Raw genomic sequence first — 17335 nt, 5'->3', positions numbered from 1 at the left:
GTTCATATAATTTTCTCAATCAATAACAGTTTAATGATTAGATGTTCGTGTAAATATATCAATATGATTTGACAAAAATCATTAACCAAAGAAAAATATACAGAAAGTCACAGGATTTTATTAAAAATCTAAACCACATCACATCTGTATCATCTCAACATATCTAATCTTCCTGGCTATCACATATATCTTTTTGGATAGTTAGAATTTAAATATTTAACTAAATAAGAGCCCTACCATATCCATCCAATATAAAAACAATAGCCCTTTTCATCACCCAAAAACCATATTATATGTTCGTGGTTTCCCATGAAGAAGATGAAGATGGCAGTAAAAGAAGCCATTGTTCTACTATGCATAGCTCTGATAGCCATAGCCAAAGCAACAAATGTGTCACATGATGGAAGAGCTTTCACCATTGATGGCAAAAGAAGAATTCTCATCTCTGGTTCCATTCACTATCCTCGTAGCACTGCTCAGGTCAGTATAATACTATTATCTGGTATCCAGTAACTTTTCCAAATCCTATTACCAGATATCCGAGTAACCAAATAATCTTTATGTATGTTTTTTAAGGCTAAATTCCATATGAACTCCCTTAAATTTTACGTCAAGTGTATATATATAGATAACTTTCTTAAAAGTTGAAATTTTTTTAGTGAACTTGGATGTATAAGCATGTAATTCAATGAAGTTTAATATATGTTATTTTTTTCCCCAACAGATGTGGCCGGATTTGATTAGAAAATCAAAAGAAGGTGGTCTTAATGTAATTGAGACCTATGTTTTCTGGAACGCCCATGAGCCTCAACGTGGCCAGGTTCTTAATTAATTATATATTATTGTCATCTAAGAATTCATTTAATGAATTTATTTATTTATTATTTATTATTTATTTATGCAGTATGATTTTACTGGAAATCTCGATCTTGTGAGATTCATTAAGGAAATTCAAAAACAAGGGCTATATTCTTTACTTCGAATTGGTCCTTATGTTTGTGCCGAATGGAATTACGGGTAATAAATTAAATTTATATTAAATAATGTATTAATCTATCTTTAATTAATTAGATAATTATTCACATAATGTAATTAAAATTATACCTATTTTTTCCTCCTGTTTTCAGAGGATTTCCAGTTTGGTTGCATAATATTCCAAACATTGAGTTTAGGACAATGAATAAACCATACCTGGTAAGCATATATATTATTCATGTGATAATTAATTTCAATTATGCTTAACAATTTTATTTTATAATTTTATTCACTTTTATTAAATTATATGTATAGGATGAGATGAAAAGGTTTACAACCCTCATCGTGGACATGATGAAAAAAGAGAAACTCTTTGCCTCACAAGGAGGACCTATTATTTCTGCCCAGGTTTTAATCATAAAATATTTTTTATGTTAATTAATTGATTTTAATTTTTGAACGTAAAATCTCATTTTTAATTATTAATTTTATATTTTTTTTGTAACTTTAAAAGATTGAAAATGAGTATGGAAATATTATGGGTCAATATGGTGAAGCTGGAAAAGAATATGTGAATTGGTGTGCTCAACTGGCGGACTCATATCATATTGGTGTTCCTTGGGTAATGTGTCAACAATCTAATGCTCCACAGCCTATGGTAAAATTTTAAATATAATTAAGTTAAAATGTTTTTTAATTTTTTTTAAATGATTCAAAGCTAATTATTCATTAATTTATTTTTTAATTGAATTCCTAAATTAGATTAATACATGCAATGGTTATTATTGTGATGAATTCACTCCCAACAACAAGAATTCACCAAAGGTGTGGACTGAGAATTGGACAGGCTGGTAAATTTTCTTAATTTTATAATTTTCCCTTTGATTAATTTTTCTGATTTATGTATAATTATAATAAAATTAATACTATTAAGTTTGTTTAATTGAATTTTTTTAATTATCAGGTATAAGAATTGGGGTGGTCAAGATCCTCATAGAACTGCAGAGGATGTGGCTTTTGCTGTTGCAAGCTTTTACCAATACGGTGGCACTCTCCAAAACTACTATATGGTAGTAACTAAATTAAATTAATTAATTTATTATTTATTAATTTTTAATTAATTGTCTGATTAATCTAATTAATTGAATTTGGTTTGGTTTTTTTAATTACAGTACCATGGTGGGACCAATTTTGGTCGAACTGCAGGAGGACCATATATCACCACTTCTTATGATTACGATGCCCCTCTCGATGAATATGGTATATACATAAACATAAAATATAGAGTATATATTTAGTTTCGTAATTATTATATTACTTAATTAATTACTCAAAATTAGTTAATTATGATAATTAATTGACAAATTTCTTAGGAAATGTGAATCAACCCAAGTGGGGTCACCTCAACCAGCTCCATCGCATCCTTATGGCATCAGAGATGGCTTTGACCTACGGCAACCGAACAACTACTGATTTTGGAAATATGGTTACTGTAAGTGATTTTTTTATAGTGATTATTGATTATTATATAATTCTTCTATACCAAATTCTTCATAGATTAATTATTGTTTTTAATATTTTATAGGGCACATCATATGAACATAAGGAACACTTAGTTTGCTTCCTGGGAAATAAAAATGAGACCAGTGATGCCACTGTAACCTTCCGAAATAAGACTTACACTGTCCCTGCTTGGTCTGTTACAATCCTCCAAAATTGTTCCAGAGAAGTTTACAATACTGCAAAGGTAAGAATGCTTCATATATTCAGGATATTATATATATATATATATATATATTAATACCATTGTTAGTCCTTATAGTTTGATCAAATTTTGGTTTTGATCTTTCTAGTTTTGTAAAGACTTGGTCGAGATTAAGTGTAGAGACAATTAAAAGCATGTGGATGTACGTAGATCAAAATCAAAATGTTAGGACCAACAAGAATGTTAAACCTCTATACATGCGTGTGTATGTCTATATATGATAATAGTAATATTAACCAAGATTTTCAATGAAAGATTAGGGTTTTGTGTTTAATTTCATGTGAATGCATGTAGGTGAATACTCAGACGACTGTGATGATGAATTGATGAATGGAGAATGAAGAAGAAGAAGAGAATGAAATGGGAATGGAGGAATGAACCGCTAGAGAATAAGTTTAAGGTTAAGACTATGAAAGCTTCACAGCTTTTGGATCAGAAAGTGGTGACTAATGACACAAGTGATTACTTGTGGTACGCTACAAGTGTTAATGTTAATAATCAAAGTGATCCTCTTTTGGGTCAAGATGTTTCAATCAGAGTCAACACTTCTAGCCACCTTATTCATGTTTTTGTCAATGGCCTCCGTGTTGGTAGTCTCTCACTCACAGCTTTGACACACACACGCACACACACCCCCTTCAGTCTCAGATATAGAAACTAGATAAAGAATTTATTTTGATCAGCTTCAATCTACTTTGTCTTGTAAATGTTTAGTTTATCTCTATTGATTGTACGTATTAATATGGTTTTCATCAATGAGCAATTTCAATACAGATAATTAAATAGTGTAGTTTAGGAAAACTGACACATGTTTGTTAGAAATAATTAACTTAGTTAATTTTCTTGATATTTTCAATTAATTATCTAACTCTTTATTAGGAATCAAGGTAGTATTTCTTAATTAACTGAAAACCCTAATCATATATCATATTGTGGTTGCCAGGTTCTCAATTTACTGAGAATGGACACTATCAGTTTCAATTTGAGTCCAAGATCAAACTGATCTTGGAAAGAACGAGATTGCTCTTCTCAGTGGCACTGTTGGATTACCAGTAAGTGATATAATAATAAACAGATTAAGATTATTGATGATATTACATACAGATATATATATATAATTAATCTCTCTGAGAATTTGTGTTTCTGTGTTGGATGATGAATATATAGAACTATGGAGCATTCTTTGACAATGTGAAAGTGGGAATCCTGGGACCTGTTGTGTTGGCTGCAAATGAAAGTGGTAAAGAGCAAATAGTTGATATCTCAAAGAATCAATGGGCTTACAAAGTGGGATTGCAAGGTCAGCTTGATCAACTCTATAGCCTTCCAAATGCCATCAAGCCTTGGCTTATTTTTGGCCTTCCAAAGGACAAACCCCTAGTTTGGTACAAGGTAATATAAAAACAAGACAACATGTTCATAAACATATATTATTTATAGTATATTGTTATTGTCTGTTTTTTCTGTACATGTTATTAATTAAGCTAACTCTAAGTTATATATATATATATATATATATATATATATGTATAGACATGGTTCAAGAGTCCAAGTGGGAGAGATGCAGTGGTGCTGGATTTGAAGGGATTAGGGAAAGGAGAAGCTTGGGTTAATGGGAATAGCTTAGGAAGGTATTGGTCAAGTTATATTGCAGGTCAGGATGGTTGCTCAGCCTCTTGTGACTACCGTGGACCCTATAAATCTAACAAGTGCTTGACCAACTGTGGCAACCCTACTCAAAGATGGTAATTAACCATTCTTCTCAATTCCTAGCTCTATATATATATTTATATATATATATATATATATTCAATTTTTATCTTCAACTCCACGTAGATCACATGTGCGTAGTTTGAAGCCTCCCGCAATTTTCATGTGCATAGGATTCTCTTGTTAGGTATAGAGGACATTTGACATAATAATGTTAAGTTGATTGATTAGACATCTTAGGGCGTTTTACGAGATATATACAATTAGATATGTGAAATGAGTATTATCTTTTAAATTGTAAAATTAAAGCACTTATTTTAAATAACCTTGTTAATATGTTTATTTGGAGATAATTCATATAAATATCTATTCATAATATCTTATGACTAGCACAACTTACCAATACACAACATGAGGATCCGAGTCAAAAGAGAAAAAGATGAAAAGGTCTCGGAGGCCCTATGTGTCTGACTTATGGGATTCTCTCTTTTCATATGTACTATGTCCATTCGAGGAGATTTTTTTTTTTTGGAATTAAATGGGTAAGTACTAATCAAAACCCGTGATCTTCCTCGTACAGAAAAGCTTTCATGCTGCTACACTATAAAGTCATTAGTATTTGAAGAGAACTCTTTACATCTTATAAACAATGCAACTTTATTATTAATAATTCTTTTTTTAGGGTATTGCAAGGCTGAAATTATTTCGTTAAAAAAAAAATCTACTAACATATTTAGTATTTGTATTTTCTTTTTCTTGGTGATGATTAGGTACCATGTTCCAAGGTCTTTTCTGAACCTTGTAGGACTGAACTCATTGGTAGTGTTTGAGGATAAAGGAGGGAATCCAAATGACGTGAGGATTGGAACTGTGATACCTGAGAAGATTTGTGCCAATGCTTATGAAAACCACAAGCTGGAGTTAGCTTGCAATAAAGAACAAGTCATCTCTGAGATCAAGTTTGCCAGCTTTGGCCAATCCTCTGGTTCTTGTGGATCCTTTCAAAAGGGTTCTTGTGGATCCTTTCAAAAGGGTTCTTGTGAATCCCCACAAGCGTTATCAGCCATCAATAAGGTACGCTATATAAATTAAATAAAAATCAATTCATGAAAATTATTGGGGATTAATTATAATTAATCACATTATTTAGAGTAATAATGGTTTTTTTTTTTAAATTATTCTTGCAGCTTTGTACTGGCAAGCAAATGTGTTCTTTTGATGTTACTGAGGAAGTGCTTGGAGCTAGCGGGTGTGGCACAGACAAGGAGAATAGGTTGGCCGTGGAGGCAATTTGCAAATGAAAAAAAATAATATATATATATTTTAAGTGAAGAAAGTAGATTTTTTAGTTGGGGTCTTTTCTATTTTCGCTTCTTGTTTTTTTTCCTCAAAATTTTAGCTAGTTTCTTTAATTCTTCAATTTAGATGTATGTCATTTGATCTTTATTACTCGATGAAGTTTAGTATTATTTTTAATATCTAAATTAGTCATATTATTTTTGGCATTTTACTCTAGCACTTCTTACCTTGGGTAGGGTCTATTTTATCCAATTTTTTAGACAAAAATTAAAGCAATGGCGCACATTTGATCATTTAATTTTATACATGATTTTATTTTAATCTCTTAAATTTATAAAGTATTTTTTAGTCCTCTAATCCTAATATCATTAGTCTCAAATAATAAATTTTGATAATAATTATTGTTATTTTAAAAATTAAACTTGATATAAACGTAGTTGAGAATTTTTAACATTCAAATTAAATATTAATTCAAGAGCAAAAAGTAAAGCTCAACCTTAAAAATCCTTGACATTGAGCCAAGTATATTTATAGAGAGTTGAGTTCAATTCAAAATTAACCGCAATGAATAGCTCCTATTTATTTTTTGGGATGAATATAGCTCTTAATATTTTTAATTAATATACTTATCATGATTACCAATATCTAGTTACATGCGCATTTAATTTCAAAGAGAAATTAAATTGGATCATCAGGTTTTATTTATAAGATAGAGAGAAAAAAATTTTCAGTTCTTTTTATAAGTTACTATTTTGTCCTTTATTTATTATAATATAGATAGTTAATTTTTTTGAAAGATATATATATTAAATAAAAATAAAATTAAAAAATTATTATATTTTAATGAAAAAATTAAAGCGTGGTTTACAAATAGGATTGGTATATACTCCTCCGATCCTTAATATAAGATCCAATTCTTGAGTTGGTTTTGATCCTAAATATAAGATCCATTTCTCATATTTATCAATTTTCTCTAAATTACCCCTATAGATATTCCCTCAACCATAATCAAAAGAAGAAGGAGAGGAGTATTAAAAAAGATGATTGTGGTGTTTTAGGAAAAATGTGTTACTTTTCTTATAATTAACTAACTTACCTAATTTCATTAATCTAATCAAATTAGTTAAATGGGTCTTACATTAAGGACCGGAGTAGTATTATCAAGTCTCAGAGCCACATTTTGATTTTGCACTTTAATGACTGAAAAATAAAATATTAGATACCAATGATTGCTACTGAGGAAAAAAAATAGTATCAACTATCAACTATCAAATTCTTCATTACGGCGTAAAAATACTAATATTTTTTCGTTGAACACAATTTAACGTTATAGAGATTTATTTTATTTTTATTTTATTTTAAAATATTTTCGTTTTTCAGATAATACATTATACATGTAAATATAAATATACCCATAATGAAGATACTCATGACATTTATAAAAATCTATTTATGTTAAATATTAAATTACATTACTTTATTTTTTAAATATTTTTGCCAAATTATGACGATTTTTTTTCAACTTACGAAGTGTTTTTCAAATTATTTCTTTTAAAATTATTGTTATCATTATATTAGAAAATAAATCACATATATTTTCATGTTATAGACAAAGAGTAGTGATTTATTTTGACCAAAAACAAATATTACTGATCAGAACTAAGGAAAAAATACAATTTATCAGTTAATAATTTGTTCGAGTGGCACAGAAAAGGACAAAAAGCCAGGACGCTTGTGTGTGTGTGTGTGTGCGTGTGAGAGAGAGAGAGAGAGAGAGATATATATATATATATATATTATAATAATTTTTCATCGAAATTCTATCCCGGTTGAAGGCACTTTGCAAGTTCATCGTCGTCAACCCAGTAATGAGCTGTATTTCTGAGCCATTCCCACGCAGAAAATCAGAGGGGGAAAGGACGTAAACAGAATTCATTTTCTCCACCCAGAATCTAGTTCCAGGTAGTTTTTTTGGGTTCGAAATTATTGTCGTCATTTTTTGGTTGTGTTCATATATCTGAGATTTTCGTTTTCATTTCTTCCCACAAAATCTCAGGTGAGGGTTTTGATTCTAATCAATTATCCCTTAAACGTTCTTAATGCAAGTATAAGATCAGCGTCTGCTTTTGTTTCGGAATTACTCTTGGAAATAGCTATTGAAGTATGCCATGCATAGTTTTGTTTGCTTTTGGTGCTATGCAATCAGATTTTCATATTCATAATTCTTTTCCCTGGATTTTTGTGGTTTCCAAACGAGAATGATTTATGAGTAGGAGGAATCTTGAAAATTTTGTCTGAAATCTTGATTTACGTCGGTTACTTTGAAGAGAATTTGGAGGGAAGGTTCTGGTTTGTTTAATGGAGGTAATTGTATGTATTGAAAGATCTTTATTGTGGCCGACAGAACTTCCTGTTCGAGTTTCCTTCTAGTCTTTGTCTCTAATTCCATTAGAGCTACTTTTACTTGTATTTTGGAATGTAAAACCTGTCACCTGTGAGTTGTTATAATTTTCTTGGCACAGAAACCTCAAGAAGAGATAAATCGGAGTTACGCAAATGTACCAGCCTGTGGGGTCAGCCACAACCCGAGGTGGATTGCCGACTGATAATGGGGATTCCATTGTGATTTTAGATCAGATTCCACGATGGGGTGATGCCGAGCATAGGCCTTCCTTGGAGTATGACAATGGAGATCCATCGTATTCTTGCTCAAATTTTCCTGACCCGTTAACGTTTACATCAGGAACACAGGGGGGTGGCTTTGGGTCAGTGGCAAGGTTTCCGGTTGACCATGAAATTAATTCAAAGATTTATTTGTGGAGGGGGGATCCCTGGAATCTCGCAGTGGATGCTGTAGTAAATTCGACAAATGAGGTATGTTATATGCATGCGCACATGTATGTGTTATGTGTATATATGTTCCTTATCATCTGATTTGAACTTTCTATAATTGATAACGGTAAATTCTAGTTGCCATAATCATGTTTTCTGTTATTTGCAAAGAATATTATGGACTGCCAAAACAAATTCGCATGTTGGAACTTATGTTTTGTTTTTATATGACTTTATGTGGTAGTGCTTTAGAAGACAATTGATTGTAGAACTTTCCTGATAAAATTATAAATCCAATTTTTTCCTGTTGGGCGAAGCTAAAGTGAAATCTGCTTTATTGACTTCTGTTGCAGTGTGCTGGGTGTTTCAGTCCGCAATAAATAGATTAAATGTTCGTTATGTTTCTCTGCTTATTTTTTCTTGTACTTTTCTTGCTCGATAATAACCCTTGAAGGGGTACTGGGAAACATGTTGGAAGTAGGGGCAGAAAGGGCACCAATGCATTTGTTCTGTTATGTGAAATGACTATTCTGTTTAAGGGTTTTTGATAATATACCCACCTACCATGAACTTAAAAATATATTTTTTGTCTGGGTCAGTTGTATGTTAGGGGTTCCTGATTTCTGTTCTTTTGCATAGAGCTAACCATTTTCTGTTGTTACCTTTTGACTTAAGCCCAAAAGCGTCTGGCAATACTAAACTGTCTGGTGTCTGGAAGCAATGAAATTTTTGGTTAACGATGATTCTGTTGCTGAATAAAGCTATGATATGTAGCCTAATAAGAGTTATTTTGTATTAATATGTCTCTATCTATGAAAAAATGGCAAGAGTTATTTTCCCCCAAATATGTGTGTGGCACTTAATGCTATGAGCTATCTTGTGTCTGCTTGCTAGCTCGGGTATTATATTACATTGGAAATGCTTTTTATCCTTACCTTGGGTCCTGTTAATAATATTCTTGTGGCCAAACATTTTAATCACCCTGATTGGTGTCATCATGTAATATAAGGTAACTATTGAGCAGGGGCTGTCCTGGTGGATCCACTATATGGACTCGTGAGAAAATGCCCCCTATAGTTTTTGCAAATTTCTATTATAGGTATATATTGATTTTCATATTGCGCCTGCTACATCTCCAATCGCCCCTTTTATTTGTCTCAAATTGTGTAGCTAGAAATTGGAAAGACAATGAATATATTTCTTTGACATGACAGCTACAAAGATGCAGAAATTACCTTATTCTTGTGAACATCATTACCAATGAAGAGATAATTTCACTTGCTTCATAAAATTGTTATAAACACTTAGGTGATAGAGTTTAGAAGTATGCATTTATTGTTCCTTCTCTGTACTGACTGAAATATATGTATTTGCCACTGCTATTAAGCATGTTGAACTGAACGTGTAGTAAATAAAATGGACCTTACCAGCCCATATTTTTTTAACCAATTATTTTCTGGGTCAACAGAACTTGGATGAAGCACATAGCAGCCCTGGGTTGCATGCTGCAGCTGGACCTGGTCTTGCAGAAGAATGTATGACACTGGTATGGTTAATCATATGTTCTTTCTAATTGCTTCAGAAAAAAATTATACTTTATGCGCATAATTTTGATAGTATGTGAGCCTGGGGCATTAGTTATGAGTTTAATACTTTTTATTACTTATAATTTTTTAATTCTTTTGTGAATTTAAGGTTTTAGTTCGAATATTAACTGAGGTATTGTTGTTGCATATATGTGAACCTGTTTGTTTCCAATAAAATTCTCTGATAAATTGTGTTGTCTCAGTGGCATGAGTTATGACAAGTTTTCTAGAAGTGACAAGTTCAATGTCGGCATATACTGATTTTGTATCTTTATTCTTGACAGGGTGGATGTCGAACAGGAATGGCTAAAGTTACTAGTGCATATGACCTCCCCGCAAGGTTGGTATTTGGCCTATATGACCCTCTTTCATGTACTTATTAGACCACTCCGCTATGCAAACATGGCTTTTGCCCGGAGAATGGACACTGACAATTCGTTTTCATTTCAGTCAGAGTGTTGCATTTATTACAAGATGCTTTCTATTACTGATTTTGTGTCATTTTGGATGTTTGGTAGGGGGTGTGGGATTTGCATATTGTAGTTTGTTAAATGGTGGATGCGTTTCTGCAAATGCTAAGCTGCATGCTTGTTCTTTTCTTGTAGTTTGGATCTAAGATTGTTAATTGTATCTTGCTGCACTTTTTATGCCATTGTTTTCTACCCCTTTGTCTCATGTGTAATTCTTCCTTAGTTACATGCAATTTCTCAGCAATAAGCTGTATTTCTTGTATACTAAGTTTTATTCCTTCTGTAAATTTTGTAGGAGAGTCATACATACTGTTGGTCCTAAGTATGCTGTGAAGTACCATACTGCTGCAGAAAATGCTTTAAGTCATTGCTATCGTTCGTGCCTGGAGCTTCTGATTGAAAATGGTCTTTGCAGGTTTATTTAAACATTTCATATCATTTCATCCTTGCAAAAGTTTTGGTTTTGGTGCATCTCCTATATTGTTTCTTATGATCTTGGGCACATATGTATGCAGCATAGCTACGAGTTGTATTTATACGGAGGCAAAGAATTATCCCCGTGAACCAGCTGCGCATGTGGCTATTAGTGAGATATTTTTTCCTTCATGATGTTACTTTTTCTAATATGATTCCTGTGATAGTTACCCTCACCTTATAAATCATATAGGATAACATTAGCAACCTCAGAGAATCAAAATTGCCCCAATCATTTTGAGACGTGTTATAACTATTTCATTACAGTTTTCCATATGAAAGGTAGCTGCTGTAAAGGCTTAATATAAAAAAAAATGTTTTTATAAAACTAAGGGTTGACAGGGAGGTGCATTATTAGAAGGAAACCTTAATGCATATTAGGAATATCTATATGTGCATAATACTTACCATAATGCACAATTCTTAAATACATCTGAGAGTGTGGTGCATGCTTCCTCTGTTGTTAAGCTAGCGGTTGATTTCATATTGTTGAATAACAGTGGCTAAATCACTGCCTTCTTATTTTTGTTTCCCTTTGTCCCCTTTTTCTTATTAATGTCTGTTATACAGGGACTGTGCGAAGGTTTCTTGAGAAGCATAAAGCCAACATAACAGCTGTTGTCTTTTGCACTATCAGCACAACTGATACTGAGATATATAAAAGGTATTTTCAAGTCTTGTGGTTTTCACTACTTGCACTGTTATGAGTGAAACTAGTCTTTGAAAGTTATCCAATGTTGGTTGACTTTCTTACCAATCTTACTTTTGCATACTTTATTCCCTATCGACTTGTTATTTTGAAACATTCTATGTAGGTTGCTTCCGCTTTACTTTCCTCGTGATAACCATGAGGAGGAGGTGGCTTCAACAAAGCTTCCTGCAGATGTTGGAGATGAGAATGGTGAGACTGCCATTGACGAGCGTAAAATCAGAATTAAGCCTTTGCCTAAACAGAATGTTGTAAAATCTCCTGAAGCTTCAGTTGATGTTCTGATCGGTGATGTTGGCTCGATACGCAGGTTAGTTATAGTTTCAAGATTTACAAGTTTTTGCTTATATCTTAATTGTTTTCTAATTTTTCCCTCTCCCCCATCTCTGTGTGTATCTAACATACATCTATGTTGAAAGTTTGGGAGGTTTAATATCTACATAGTTTTTACTGCTAGATAGGTTTGAGGCTGCCATTGCAAAAGCCTGACAATTCAAACTAGCTAAAGAAGTCCCAAAAATAAAAAAAGAAAAAAGAAAAAAGAAAAAGAAAAGAAGTCACAATATGGATTTCTTCATTAATGCTGGAACACTTGCCCAAATTTTCCTTTCAAATAAAGTCATTAGCACAAACATCCAGAACTATAGTAAAATATAAAGGAGATGAAGTCTCTTGCCTGATTCCCTTCTGGCCATGGTACCAGCATTTATGTCCCATTATTTCAACCACAGAAAATGTGATCGCTGAAAGGAAACCTTGAATCTACTCTTTCTTACTTGAGCAAAACCAGTTTCTTGCAGGAACCTTATCTAGAAAGCCCATACTAACTCAGCGATGTGCTCTCTGAAAGTCTAGCTTAAAAGCAAATCATTGCTATCCTATCCTTATTCACAGGAGCAACAATTGCGATTTTTCTACTTGAAATAAAAAGTATTTTTAATATATGGAATGTGTGGAAATTCAGGTTTCAAGAATCCTTTAAATGTATTTAATTAGATGAAAGCAACATTGCATTGGTAGATGATAGAAGAGAGATTTAAGCTCTGATAAAGTCTATCTAAAACAAAATATTTAAAATAATATCATATTAATCAAAATGGGATGGGTCTAACCATGTCGAAATCAAGCACTATAACTAATCCTAGAGGAGAACAATGATGTCCAAAAATAACTAAAAAATGTCATCCTTAATTAAAATGAAAACACAAAATAAGTTAGTTGAAATCAACTATAATTTCCAACAAAATTAACTATGGTTTCCAACGGAATGTATATGTCATTATTAATTGCCTTTTGATTCATTTGCTTAGTATTTTGGACTAATGTTCGTTTGTGATGGAGTGTTCCTGATCTGTGTGGCTTATACAGGACTTCGTCATCATTAGGTTTGTTTCTGGACCCTGCTTTCATGTCCATAGTAAAAGATCCAGATCAAAGACGTCAGGAGCAGTGGGAGAAAGCTGCTGAAGCACAAAGAGGCTGGAATTTAGCTAAAATGCTAGGATTTGGTGCTCTTGTCACGCCTCCATTATCTGCTGCTGAAGAATATTCTCTTCACTCTAGATACCTTGCTAAAGCGAATTCTCTAAGTCTTTCCGAAATTGCAGATATGAAAATTGTGTAAGTATCTGTACTTCAATCTCAAGTTTTGCTCGCACAGTCAATTTAGATATGACTTCTAATCTCTATTTTACTTCACTGTTATGACTGGTGAGTCATGCTAGTTGGTGGTCTTTGCATACCTGGTAGAGAATGGTTTGCCATCTTTACAAAAATAGAGAAGTTGAGTGTACTGAAATAGTTTCGTTTGTGTTATCATGATATGGTCATTCTCCTTTTGGGAACTGAATAATAAAATAGTGATGCAGGATAATACAATTCTTCTATATTATAATGTTTATGCTCTTTAAAATTTCGGACAAGCTTATTTATTTTAACTGATCAATGTGAAGGCTTTTTGCAATTGCTCAGATTAATCTTTTCTTGTAATGATCAATGTAATATTATTTTCAGTTATCGTGGTGGAGTAGACAACGAAGGTCGTCCTGTTATGGTTGTTGTGGGGGCACACTTTTTGCTCAGATGTCTTGATCTGGAGCGATTTGTGCTCTACGTGGTAAAGGTAATATGCTTATAATCTACTTCTTGACATTTATTTAGGTTGAGCATAACATTGGTGATTATGAAATCTCATTTCCTGGATGTTGGCAATGCGTGCTGTTGAAATTTATCATTAAAGCATCGATACGTTGAATGAGAAACCTTGATCATTTGCACACATATATTCAGGCAGCAATCTCGCTTTAAACCCTTCTAGTCTGTAACACATCCTATAATAATTGATGAGTCTTATAACCCTGTCCATATTCCCTCTTTGTAACTGATTTCTAGCAATAAATTCTAGTTTTTATATTTCCTATTTCCTGTTTACTTTTTAAATGTAATAAATCATTTTGGCGTCAAAATTTCAGGAGTTCGAGCCTTTAATACAGAAGCCTTATACGATTGTTTACTTCCACTCTGCTGCATCTCTGCAGATGTAAGTTTTATATGATAAAACTGTGCAGAGTACATATTAGCAATTTCTTTTAAGCAAATAGTGGTTTCTTATATTCTTAGGGCTGTCCATCTTGAAAAAATTGTCAGTGCATGTAGAGGAAATGGACTATCTGTAGACCTTCATTTGCCAACTAGTTGTTATGTTTTTTGAATTATGTATCCATTTAGAATATATTAAAAACACTTAGTAGCCAAAATTAGGGTAATTAACTGTTCCCCATTCAGTAAGCAAAAAGGAAATGGAAATTCAACCATCGAGATGCGATAAATATGGTTTAACATAGATGTGTATGCTTTTGTATAGATCTGCAATAGTATTTTGGTCACCGGATATCTTGCATGATATCCACAGTAATTTGCGTGATTGTTAGGAAAAAAACATTTACTTATCTGTTGGCTTCGTTCATGTTTTTGCATCTGGAATTCACTTAATCATATGTCCCTTTGTTGAGAGTACTTGATACATTGCTTCTTAATTATGTGGTCCTTTGCTGAAGATGGTTTTCCTGGTGAGGTTAAATGCGTTGATGCATTGTTATTCCTAGCTGCATTTTAAAGTGGCAAACCAAAATATAAATACAAAAATGAAAATGGAGAAGATATACAGGAAGAGAAGCATGTTTTGAACGTTAATGAAGAATATTTTATATAAGCTTGTTGTTTCATGATGTATTTACAAGTAACTTCTAACATTGGTTGCTCTAGATTTTTGTTGATAAAATTTATATCTTTACTTCTCTTCGCCCTACTATTGGAATATATAGGCAACCAGACCTGGGTTGGATGAAAAGATTACAGCAGATACTTGGTCAGAAGCACCGGCGAAACCTGCATGTATGCACTGTGCAGAGATAACCTTGATACATGACAGCTTCATGGTCTCTGTTCTGATCTTTCAGTTTGATGTATGTAGGCAATTTATGTGCTTCACCCAACCTTTGGACTAAAAACGGCAATATTAACGCTTCAGTGGCTTGTGGACAATGTGGTATGTTAGAGATTGCATTTTATGCGTGGAAGTTGGACCTATTTGAGGAGCTTACATTTATAATTATTATTTGCAATAAACTTTCAGGTTTGGAAGAAAGTGGTGTATGCTGATCGACTTCTGCAACTCTTTAGATATATACCTCGTGAGCAGTTGACCATCCCAGATTTTGTGTTTCAGTTGAGTTTCTGTTTCCTGTTTAGCCATGAACATTTATTCTCATATTGTATTCAAGGGTTTTGAGCAGTTGTTTACATATGGGAGGGCCTTTCCATTTGTTTAGTAAAGGGGTGTCCTTGCAGTTGTTGGTAGATAAGAGGGGATTTTCAATTTCTTCAGTAAATATTGCCATTGCGAAACATAATTTGTTTGATGGGTCAACTTATAGAACCCCTTGTTGGTCCAAACACTTCATGCCCACTCAACCCATGGGCCAAAACAGGTTTGTTATTGGCTTAACCCAATTGAAGTTTAATTTGTGCATCTTATGATATTATTTTATGAAATACATCTATTCATTGATGTTTATATTTTCTTCCATGAAATATTTATCCGGAAAGTTCTTTAAATAAAACTTCTGTTAAGAAAACCAAATGGACTTATTTAAGTCGTAGCCTTCATGGGATGGGTTGAACCGATGGATGGTGCCCCAACAAAAGTTAGTTCTCTAATGTTCTGTTGATGCAGGCATGACTTGGAAGTCAATGGAGGAAAGGGTGTTCGTGCGGATCACAGAACAAAATATGTATATTAATCAAAGATCTTGAGCTTTATATGGAATTCTACCATCTGTTGGTTCAAGAGCATCAATGGCTTTAGTTTCTCCATTATTTTTCCCCCATTCTCACCGGTTAGTAGATAAGGGCCTGTATGTGTTTGAAATGTAGTGTGTAAGAATCTTTCTTCTCTCTGCGCTATTTTTTGGTCTTTGATCTATTAAGCATTGATTTGTTTCTCTGTAGGTGAAATAAAATTCTTTTTCCTTTGTGATCTCTTTATTGAGTTGTCAGCAAAATTTAATGTCGTTTTGGTCACTGTTGAATCTAGACGGTTGCCTTTGTACAGTGGCTTGTAGATGGTAGACGAGAAGATTTGAATCAAACTAGTTTAAAGATTTTTCATGTATATTTCCTTCCATCTTCAATTGCACGAGTTTTTGTGTCCACTTAGCTTCCCTCTTTAATTGCTTGATTATAGTTAGTTTTAGCATGTGTAAATTTGAGTAATGTATTTATGGATGAACTATTATATTTTTAAGTTAATAACAAACCAAGATCAATGGCAACCAAAAAAACACAATGCTATGATCGAAAACAAAAATATTGTTAGCCAGATGAAGTTGGGCAAATTTACTGTATCCCCCCCCCCCCCGGGGGGGTGATATAAGATGTGAAATTTTGCCTTTTCCTTTGGTTATCCATTATCCAGAGCAATGTATTGGTAGATTCATTTAAAGACCAAAACAAATTAATAATCAGTGATATCAATATATGAGCTTGTTTGGAATGACGATTAGAGTTTTCAAAATCAGTTTTTCAATTGATTTTGTAAAATACGAAGTATGTACCGAAAGTTTTAAATGAAAATATTTATAAACATTTATATTGAGCAGTGGATTCATTTTTCATACAGTTATATTGCTTATAATTGGCTTATTTGCTTTTTTCCCTCAATTTGTTCGGCCTAATAGTTGTTATTTAAATCATTTTGTTATGGAAAGAGCAAAGTAATTTTAAAGAAAATCCAAAACACCACTAACGGTATGATGATGCTAAAAGTTTGTTAGTGTTTTACACCAGTGTGTATTCTTACTCATCTCTTCATTTGTTTTATCTTTGGGGTAGAATTTTGAATTTTATTACCCATTGGTGTATAGGAGATAACATATTCCAATAATTTGGATCACATTCATAAAGTGTATTCTGAAATAAACTGAGACCTATGGCATGTTTGTTTGGTTTGATTTCG

General features: G+C 32.7%; 1 protein-coding gene and 1 pseudogene across 3 annotated transcripts; both read left to right on the top strand.

Moving 5' to 3' along the window:
- The first annotated feature begins 324 nt into the window (after positions 1 to 324).
- Positions 325 to 5751, top strand: LOC114758738 (beta-galactosidase 15-like; annotated as a pseudogene).
- A 1832-nt stretch (positions 5752 to 7583) lies between these two features.
- Positions 7584 to 16532, top strand: LOC114758768 (protein GDAP2 homolog). 3 transcript variants are annotated; one of them, XR_003741845.1, is made up of 16 exons: positions 7594 to 7711; positions 8272 to 8623; positions 10050 to 10127; positions 10452 to 10507; positions 10933 to 11052; positions 11153 to 11223; positions 11682 to 11775; positions 11927 to 12130; positions 13189 to 13440; positions 13834 to 13942; positions 14292 to 14359; positions 15144 to 15213; positions 15293 to 15367; positions 15455 to 15546; positions 16055 to 16217; positions 16330 to 16532. XR_003741845.1 is itself a non-coding variant. In XM_028947860.1 (15 exons), the coding sequence occupies exons 2-15, from the start codon at positions 8306 to 8308 to the stop codon at positions 16119 to 16121; spliced, it is 1674 nt and encodes a 557-aa protein (XP_028803693.1). In that variant the 5' UTR covers positions 7584 to 7670; positions 8272 to 8305; the 3' UTR covers positions 16122 to 16532. The 3 variants fall into 3 exon arrangements, 2 of the variants coding, with proteins under 2 accessions (XP_028803693.1, XP_028803692.1); XM_028947860.1 differs by having other exon boundaries at positions 7584 to 7670; positions 16055 to 16532; XM_028947859.1 differs by having other exon boundaries at positions 16055 to 16532.
- Positions 16533 to 17335: the final 803 nt, after the last annotated feature.

Source organism: Neltuma alba, unplaced genomic scaffold (genome assembly GCF_004799145.2).
Source record: "Neltuma alba isolate B1F8T4 unplaced genomic scaffold, ASM479914v2 tig00010746_pilon, whole genome shotgun sequence".
NCBI classification, from domain to species: Eukaryota; Viridiplantae; Streptophyta; class Magnoliopsida; order Fabales; family Fabaceae; genus Neltuma; species Neltuma alba.
Note: the sequence above shows the minus strand (reverse complement) of the source record. Positions and strands in the feature narration are given on the sequence as shown.